The sequence below is a fragment of the Mirounga angustirostris genome, unplaced genomic scaffold (assembly GCF_029215605.1).
Source record: "Mirounga angustirostris isolate CCGP_5_RB_7025 unplaced genomic scaffold, mMirAng1.0.hap1 SCAF_5, whole genome shotgun sequence".
Classification (NCBI taxonomy): Eukaryota; Metazoa; Chordata; class Mammalia; order Carnivora; family Phocidae; genus Mirounga; species Mirounga angustirostris.
Genome location: NW_026991713.1, coordinates 89066793 through 89076016, shown reverse-complemented (window position 1 = coordinate 89076016; position 9224 = coordinate 89066793). Strand labels below are relative to the sequence as shown.

At 42.8% G+C, this 9224-nt stretch overlaps 1 protein-coding gene across 2 annotated transcripts in view; it reads left to right on the top strand.

The window, feature by feature from the left end:
- The first annotated feature begins 7322 nt into the window (after positions 1-7322).
- DERA (deoxyribose-phosphate aldolase) overlaps positions 7323-9224 on the top strand; it is a 123955-nt gene continuing 122053 nt past the window's right edge. For both annotated transcript variants that reach the window (XM_045873799.3, XM_045873798.3), the window contains exon 1: positions 7323-7463. In XM_045873799.3, coding sequence (XP_045729755.1) covers positions 7433-7463 — 31 coding nt within the window. In that variant the 5' untranslated portion in view covers positions 7323-7432. The remainder of the gene's footprint in view (positions 7464-9224) is intronic.

Here is a 9224-nt window from a genome sequence, read left to right as displayed (position 1 = left end):
TCACTTTTCTGTTCTTGTTTTACTAAACCTTCGGCAGCAATCAATAGTTGTCTGCTTTTTTTTTTTAAAGATTTTATTTGAGAGAGAGAGAGAGCACAGGCCACGGAGAGAGGCAGAGGGAGAATGAGACTCCCCGCTGAGCAGGGAGCCCGATGCGGGGCTTGATTCCAGGACCCCGGGATCATGACCTGAACCGAAGGCAGATGCTTAACCAACTGAGCCACCCCACCCAGGCGCGCCTGACTTGTTTTTGAAATACATTTTTTTCATTGCTATGAAACCACACTCTTGGTTTTCCTTATACTTTTCTGACTGCTATATTTGCCAATTCTTCCTTTTCCGCTGGGCTGTACTTCCTAGTTCCATTTCTCCAAAGGAATAAAAACCACATCTATTATTATGACATTCAGTATTTTCTGATACCTTCTAAATTTGTATATCCAGTCTGTCTCCCTGAGCACCACGGTTTAATGGCATAGTTGAGTGTTGCCCCTTAACCTTTATAAGTATCTCCGACTTAAGACAAATCTTAATTTTTCAACGAAACTGATTTCTTTCTCAACTTATTATTTATTCCAGTAGCCAGCACTACCTATTACTTGTTTAAACTAAAAGAGAAGTCCTTGGGGCACCTGGGTGGCTCAGTCAGTCAAGCAGCCGACTCTTGGTTTTGGCTCAGGTCATGATCGCAGTGTCCTGGGATTGAGCCCGAGTCAGGTTCTGTGCTCAGCACGGAGTCTGCTTGAGATTCTCTCTCTCTGCCCCTCTCTTGCTCATGCTGTCTCTCGCTCTCTTGCCCTCTCCCTCTCTCTAGAATGAATAAAATCTTTTAAAAAAATAGAAGCCTTTGAGTTCATTCTCATCCCCATTTCTATTTTGTACACAAATCCTGTGGGCTCTTCTGAATCTACCTTGCCTCTTCTCCACTGTTAGCCCTCTAGGCCAGGCTCTCTTTATTTCTCACTTGACACTATTGCCATGCCTTGCTGACTGCCAGGGGATTGCCTTGTATAAATCCGTAGTGGCTTCCCATTACACCGCTTTTTCTCATGATCAGACTTTGGCCTTCTGTGACCTCTTCATTTTTCCTTCGCTTGCTTGCACTGCTGTAGCCATGGTGGCTTCATTTCCATTTCAAGGCCTTTTCACTTGGCTTGCTATGTCCACTACTTGGTCCACTCTTCCCTAAATATTTGCATGGCTAACCCTTTCTTGTGATTTGGGTCTCAAGTCCTCCTGTATCCCTTCTCTTGTCACTTAACTATTTTGCCTTTGTTTTATTCATAGTTCTTATCACTATCTGAAATTATCTTACCTATTTTTCATCTTCAACAGTACTACCCTTTGCCTAGAAAAGAGGCTGGTATGCTAGTAAGTGCTCAAAAGTTGTTGAAACAAGGTCCTAAATTAGCACCAAATCTTATCAGACCAGGAAGATAATTTTCCAGTTATTCCGCATGCAGCAGACATCCTGTTCACTGAAGAAGCAGACATGGTAGGAATCCACTCAAAGCCCTTGCCCAGGTACAGCCAAAGGCAGCCTGAGGCCCATTTACCTAGGAGAGTCCGGCTTGTATGATGGTCTCATCTCCACCCACTTTCCCATTCCGTTTTTCCTATAGAGCCTCCTCTTTATGTCCTACTGTGCAGTAGGTCATGGAAACTGAATTCCCACCTAGTTTTTAGTCATTTCACTTGTGTATCATTACTTCTCAATTTTAGTATCATCCAGAGGTTTTGCCCAAGAAACCAGGATTGAGTGTGGTCAGTAAATTGTCTTGAGAATTTTTCCTATCAGTAAAGTTCAACACATTCTTTTAATGGCTATAAAATAGTATGGTAAATATGTGCCATAATTTATAATTTAAGGTGTTATATTTTTAGTAGTTCAAATTCAGTGGAATTATTAATTGAGCTGCCTTTTCTTCTTTGAGACTAAGGGTAGAGGGATAGCGCACATAGATGTAATTTTCCAGAAGGAGCAACAACAAAATGGGAATTGAAAATGCAGACTAGGGGAAAACATTTCTTTAGTAGCTACCTATGTTTTACACCAGGAGGATTAACATTTTGAAACAAAAAGTGATCCCTATTGGGTTGCCATATAAGTTACTGTACATGTTGGCTCTTAAAGTAGGGGGATTCACTTTTCCTTGTTCATAGGAATGCACAATTGCCAGTGGGTAGAGTACCACCTAGACCAGGATAGAATCAACAGAGTTCCTGAAGACACAAAGGAGGCATCTAACAAATTTACCTGTGGAAACAAGGCCGAAGCCTCTAAATGAACAGTAATAATACTTTACAGGTTGAGTCACTCTATATAATTAATGAGAGAATAGAACTTTCTCAGGATATCTTCAATAACCCAATGAAGGTAAGATATTACCCATTTTATATTTGGAGAACCTGACTTTCAGAGGTTAAATGGGTGGTCTAATGAGTTTGGCTTCAACAGGATAGTGGGAACAGCACTTGTGTAGTCTGTAGGATTATATTGCCTGGGTTTTAAACCATCCTCTAGAACTTAGACTAATTTTTCTGAGCCTTAGTTTCTTTCTGTGAAAGGAGATGACAGTTCTCCCACAGATTTTTTTTGGAAATACCTGGTTTTCTTTTTTGAAATAACGATAATTGATGTAAGAACTTAACTCATAGGAAGCACTTAGTATTATCTATTTATTCTATCAATGATTCTCTAACTTTGGGATTTTGTGGACCAATCGATTAAAGAAGAAAAGGAGTAGATCAGGGCAAGATAGAATGGTTTGCTTCTAATCTTGACAAGTGAGGTTGTTACATTTTTTTTCTACCACCACAGTCTTCGTAAGAGAAAAGACATTTTTAAATATCCAAGTTGGTAGTGAAAGACCCGGTCTCAGAATAAAGAACTGTTATTTAAATTGAATAAGTTTAGCTTCTATAAAAAACTCAATATAATTCTTACTCTCTTATTTCACCATGAAGTAGGAATTAGATGTTCTCTAAGTGTCCTTCCAGTTCTGAAATACGTCAATTCTGACATTCATACTTTTGCCTAGTTCTCCTTGCTTCTACACCTTCCTTCTTTTGACTTAGAAAAACTGGTTACAATCCATAGTCCAAGTCAGTATTTACCTAAGGAATCTGTGCGTGCTCTTAGAAATCACAGGATGGGAGACTGCAGGCAAATGGAATTGGACTGGATAAAACTGTTACCACTATAAGAAAAATAGCCCAGCCAGTAATATACAGTCATTCATCTAACAAATAAAGACATGTAATTACTATGTGACAATGACCCTAGGCAAATGAAGAACCAAACACAAAGGGTCTATGCCCTTTGGAAGTTGACAGTTGAGTTACTCCTAACTCCCAGGCCTTGTAGGTTCTTGAGGCTTCAAGATAAATATGATATAGTCCTAGAGCTTTAATTTTAACTGAAGGAAAGAGTGGGAATGGGAAGAGAGGTAATTTATCTGGCAATTTAAAAGTTATATTAAAAAAGGAGTAACAAAATTTGCATGGATTAAAAAAATAACAATACATAATACTTGAAAGAGTTTTACTCATGTAAGAACCAGTGTGGGCCATAACTCCAGATTGGCATGCATGGTTTACTCTTCTTTGCCCCTAGGTTGATGATTCCTTTCATTTAGGTTGCATTAACATCATGTGAAGGAACTTGTTAAAAATATGAATTCCAGGGTGCCTGGGTGGCTCAGTTGGTTAAGCAACTGCCTTCGGCTCGGGTCATGATCCTGGAGTCCCGGGATCGAGTCCTGCATTGGGCTCCCTGCTCGGCGGGGAGTCTGCTTCTCCCTCTGACCCTTCCCCTCTCATGCTCTCTCTATCTCATTCTCTCTCTCAAATAAATAAATAAAATCTTCAAAAAAAAATATGGATTCCAGGATCCTAGAGATTCCAATTCAGTAGGGCTGTGGTAAAGCCTAGAATCTGCTTTAGAAAAAATCTCTTGGGAGATTCCAGTGTAGTAGTGGTGGTCTACAGATCTTTCTTTGAGAAGCCTTTCCTTAGGGATACTTCAAAAGTTTGTTGTCGGGTTCACACAACAATTATGGGGCTGAAAAGGAAAAGTAATCCCAGTCTTACTACCCTACACTGAGCTGCCTCTCTGCTTTGTCAAGACATAGCAGAAACTTTCAGAAGTTTCAGAAGGCAGTAAGTTTAAAAAGGAAATTCACGAAATGAAACGTCAACACTGCTCCATCAATTTTTTTCATGGGGTGCCTGGCTGGCTCAGTTGGTAGAGCACGCGACTCTTTATCTCAGGGTTGTGAGTTGAAGCTCCGTGTTGGACAGAGCTTACTTAAAAGAATAAATAAAAAGTAAAAAAAAAAAAAAAACAAACAAACCCCTCACCTTTTGCATTCTATCCCTACTATCCTTCTGAATCCTGACAATTTAACTTATTTTCAAACTATAGAGATTAATTCCAGATTAGTATTAGCAACATGTTAATTTTAGACAAAGTCCTTGAGAAATTTTTGTCAGAAATACATTGCTAGGGGCGCCTGGGTGGCTCAGTCGTTAAGCATCTGCCTTCAGCTCAGGTCATGATCCCAGAGTCCTAGGATCGAGCCCGCATGGGGCTCCCTGCTCCACGGGAAGCCTGCTTCTCCCTCTCCCACTCCCCCTGCTTGTGTTCCCTCTCTTGCTGTGTCTGTCAAATAAATAAAATCTTTAAAAAAAAAAATTAAAAAAAAAAACATTGTTAAAATGTCTGCTGTTGGAGGCTGCCCTGATTCTGGTATTTTAACTGAGTTAGGATCTCACCACTTTTGTTTGTTTTTAATAAGTTTACATTATATGTGGATGTATAACAAATGGCTTAGAATCTGGCTTAGAATTGTATCTGCCCCTAAAAACAAAATTCCATTTATTGTCTTTGTATCTCTTAGGGATGTCAGGGCTTTCTAGCTGACCACAGGAACACACCTGTAGTTGGATAAATCTGGGTTTATTGATTTATTGGAATAAGGAAGAACACTTACCATGTGGCACTGTGAGCTGTCTCAGAGAGTGTTAGAAATGACATGGGGGGCGCCTGGGTGGCTCAGTCGTTAAGCGTCTGCCTTCGGCTCAGGTCATGATCCCAGGGTCCTGGGATCTAGCCCCGTGTCGGGCTCCCTGCTCAGCGGGAAGCCTGCTTCTCCCTCTCCCACTCCCCCTGCTTGTGTTCCCTCTCTCTCTCTGTCTCTGTCAAATAAATAAAAATCTTAAAAAAAAAAAAAAAAAGAAATGACATAGGATTTGAGCTCATGCTACATGATTTGGAGAAGGTTCAAGGAAGCAGAACATTACTCTGGATTGGATGCTGGCAGGAAGTGGTGATAATTCATGACAGGGCATCTTAATATTCTTATTTAAAATACAAGAATTGCCAGGTTCGGTTAAAGCTGATGGATAAAGAAGTGACAGTTAATTACATTAGCCAGGATAGGAACTTTTTGTCATTTTTGTGGTTTGGGCATATTCATGTTTTTTTCTGTGTTCAAACAGGATTATGCATGGTCTTATTTTTGTTGATTCATCACGGTTACGGTGACCTTGGCTGATGTTGATGTTCTGTGAAGTTGTTGATGTTTTACTTGGGAGCACCATGGCCTAGCTGCAAGGGCTCTGGACTGCCAGGGCCTGTTTTTTGCTTTTTCAGGGTTAAAATAAAAATAAAGGGAAAATGCTATCATATGAATGAGTAGAATGTGGACACATTCAAAATACTGAGCAATAGCTATGTCTTGACAAAGCAGAGAGGCAGCTCAGTGTAGGGTAGTAAGACTGGGATTACTTTTCCTTTACAGCCCCATAATTGTTGTGTGAACCCGACAACATTAACAGCTTTCATTTGTTGAGCATCTGCTACATGCAGTAACCTTACTTTGGTGCTTTACACACATTCAACAGCTTTGCAAGGCATATGTATTTTGATCTCTGCATTTTCCAGACAAGTAGACAGTAACATTCCTGGAACCACCTAGTTATTAAGTGGAATTGCAAAGGGGTTTAAAGGGGTTTGAACCTTTCCGAACCTACTCAGTTTCCACTGTACCAGGATGCCTCTTTATTCAGAACCTTGGTGTCTGCAGGTATAGCAATGGAGATGTAATACGTACTTGGCAGGATTGTTCTGAGACTGAAATGCTATTCTACATCTAAAAGCACCTAGAGGGGGGCGCCTGGGTGGCTCAGTCGTTAAGCGTCTGCCTTCAGCTCAGGTCATGATCCCAGGGTCCTGGGATGGAGCCTCGTATGGGGTCCCTGCTCTGCGGGAAGCCTGCTTCTCTCTCTCCCACTCCCCCTGCTTGTGTTCCCTCTCTCACTGTCTCTCTCTCTCTGTCAAATAAATAAATAAAATGTTTAAAAAAAAAAAGAGCACCTAGCGGGGTGCCTGGGTGGCTCAGTTGGTTAAGTGTCTGCCTTTGGCTCAGGTCATGATCTCAGGGTCCTGGGATCAGGCCCCACATGGGGCTCCCTGCTCAGCAGGGAGTCTTCTCTCTCTCTCCCTCTGCCTCTCCTCCCTGCTCCTGCTCACACTCATGCGCGCGCTCTCTCAAACAAATAAAATCTTTAACAAAAAAATAAAATAAAAGCACCTCGCACAGTGACTGGCTCATGGTGGACAAGCCACAACTGAGTTTTCTTCCTACCTCTGGGGGTAGAGATGAGTTGACTAGTAGTCTATGTTGAGTGACTCTGGACAATTTTAACCCGGTTACAGAAGAGTTAGGCTGAAAAAATGTTAGTATCACAGATTCAAAGTTTAGGGCTCCAAGAAATTGTCAAGGTCATTTCTAAGAGATGAGGACAATGAAGCTTAGAAAGGCAATTGATGTGCCCAGTGTCCCACTTAATTACTGTCAGTGCTATGCTGAGAAACCGGACTTCTCACTCCTAGAGCCCCCTCCCCGTCCGGCCCCCTCTCCCCAGGCAAGGGAGCGGCTTCACTTCATGAGGTCTAGGTTAGAGTCACAGAGTGCTCTGAGCCCTATTTGCTCGCTGGCCGCCCTTACACGGCGAGGGGATCGCCGCTGCCCTTCACGTATGGGGCTGCAGAGCTCTGCGCTTGGTCAGTAACTGGCAGGGATCCTCCCCGCTCTCGTTACTTAATCTTACAGTGAAAAGTTTCCAAACGTCTTTATTCAGTGCATTTGGCAATTCAAACATTTTAAAACGGGTTTTGGTAGCATTATTTCGGGAGCCAGGACTCGAGTCCCGCACCTGGGGGAGGAGGGCAGGAGAGGGGCGGCGCGACGTCCCCGCACGGCTGCGGGCGGGAGTCAGACCGCCGGACTGCGATCCGCGGCCCCGCCCCCAGAGGGAGAGGGGCGGGGCGAGCGCGGCGACGCCGCGGGGCAGGCGGGAAGCAGGAAGGGCGGGGCGGAGGGGAGCTCGGCGTTGAGGAGCCGGCGACTGCGGCAGCTGCCCCGCCATGTCCGCGCGCAACCGGGGCACGGAGCTGGGTAAGGGCCCCGCGGGTCGTCCCCGCCCGTCTCCATCGCCTCGCGCGCCCCCGCCCTCCGCCGCTCGCTGGGCTCGCCTCGCCTGGTGCTCTGGCGTCGGCCGCCGGGGGTGCTCGCCAGGGCCGGAGGCGGCGGCGGCGGCGGCGGATCCGTCCGCACCCACCCTGAGCAAAGGCCGGTCCACCCAGACTTAGGAACTCAAGTGCACATTGGCACCCAGGCCTTATGTGGTGAACGGAAGACGTGGGAAAGGATTCGACTTTTTCATTTTCCGGCTTAATTCGTTCACCTTCTAGCTCCCTGGTTGCAAAAAACAAACCAAAAAACCAAACCAAAACCCAAGCCCAAAAAACAAAAAAACAAACCCTCAAGCCCCCCAAACAAACAACCCAAGTAAAACAAGATAAAAGCCTTCCTTACCCACTCAATGGAACCCCTGTGCGATTTAATGCGGGATTTCCGTAGATAATTTTACCACTGCTGTATCCCTAAAACGGCCATGCTGGTGGAAAAGTTGTCAGGTCTTTGTACTGTATAATTTATTGTGAATTGTGTATGATTTTAGAAGTACAGAGGTTTGTGAAAGTGCCTGAAGTATTTCATAATTTTTCATCTTACAGATATTATCAAATATGACTGGCAAGAAAAATTTAGTTTTGATTTCCTAAAATGTAAAAAATTTGTAATTCAAACATAAGCAGAACCATAATCAGAGCCAGAGGATAAGGATCTCAGTTTAAGTATTATAGCTTGGATATCTGTATCCTGGATCTTCAATTTAGCTGTGTGACTTTGGGCAAATTACTTGATCACTCTGTGCTTAAATTTCTTAATCTGTAAAATGATTATACTTCATAGGGCGGTTTGGAGGTCGAATGAGAGGATTTAAAGTGTTTGGTACTTTGTGGGTACCTAGTAAGTTAATTAATAGTAGTATGATACAGAATTCTGATTTTAAGGCCTGATTTTCAGAAAATTAGCTATGATTCTATATAACACATACAGGCACTTTTTTTTTTTCCTTTAAAAGTGATTATTCTAATGAAATAGGCTAGACTTTAAGAGGTAGTTCAGGAATTCTGTTAAAAGGTAAGTGTCTGTCTCTATAAAGACACTTGATTTCTTCACCAAATTGATTCTCCTTTAGTCATTGCCCTTTAGCATATTATGTTTTAAACTCTAGTTGCATCCCTGAAATGTGGACTTTAGTAGTAAAGGAGTATTTCCCTAGACTAGGAGATCCAGAAAGATGGTGGATGGAGTACAGGGATGGTGTAGGTCTTACCTTGGTATCCTCAGGGATATGGCTCTCTAACTCTGTACACATCGAGGATTTAACGATTATTTTTCCAAAACTTAGACGTTTATTTATTTATTTTTCAAGAAATGCAATTAAAGCCATTTTTACTTTATTTTTTTTAATTGGTGTAATTGACACATGACATTTTGCTTTCTTTATTTGCAAGAATTAGCGTCACATCCATACATTTGTTGAAAAGTAACAGTCAAGACAAAAGACAGTTGCTATGGGGCGCCTGGGTGGCTCAGTCTTTAAGCGTCTGCCTTCGGCTCAGATCATGATCCCAGAGTCCTGGGATCGAGTCCCACATCGGGCTCCCTGCTCAGCCGGAAGCCTGCTTCTCCCTCTCCCACTCCCGCTGCTTGTGTTCCCGCTCTCGCTATCTCTGTCTCTGTCAAATAAATAAAATCTTTAAAAAAAAAAAAAAGACAGTTGCTATGTAGAATAATAGTAAATTTGAT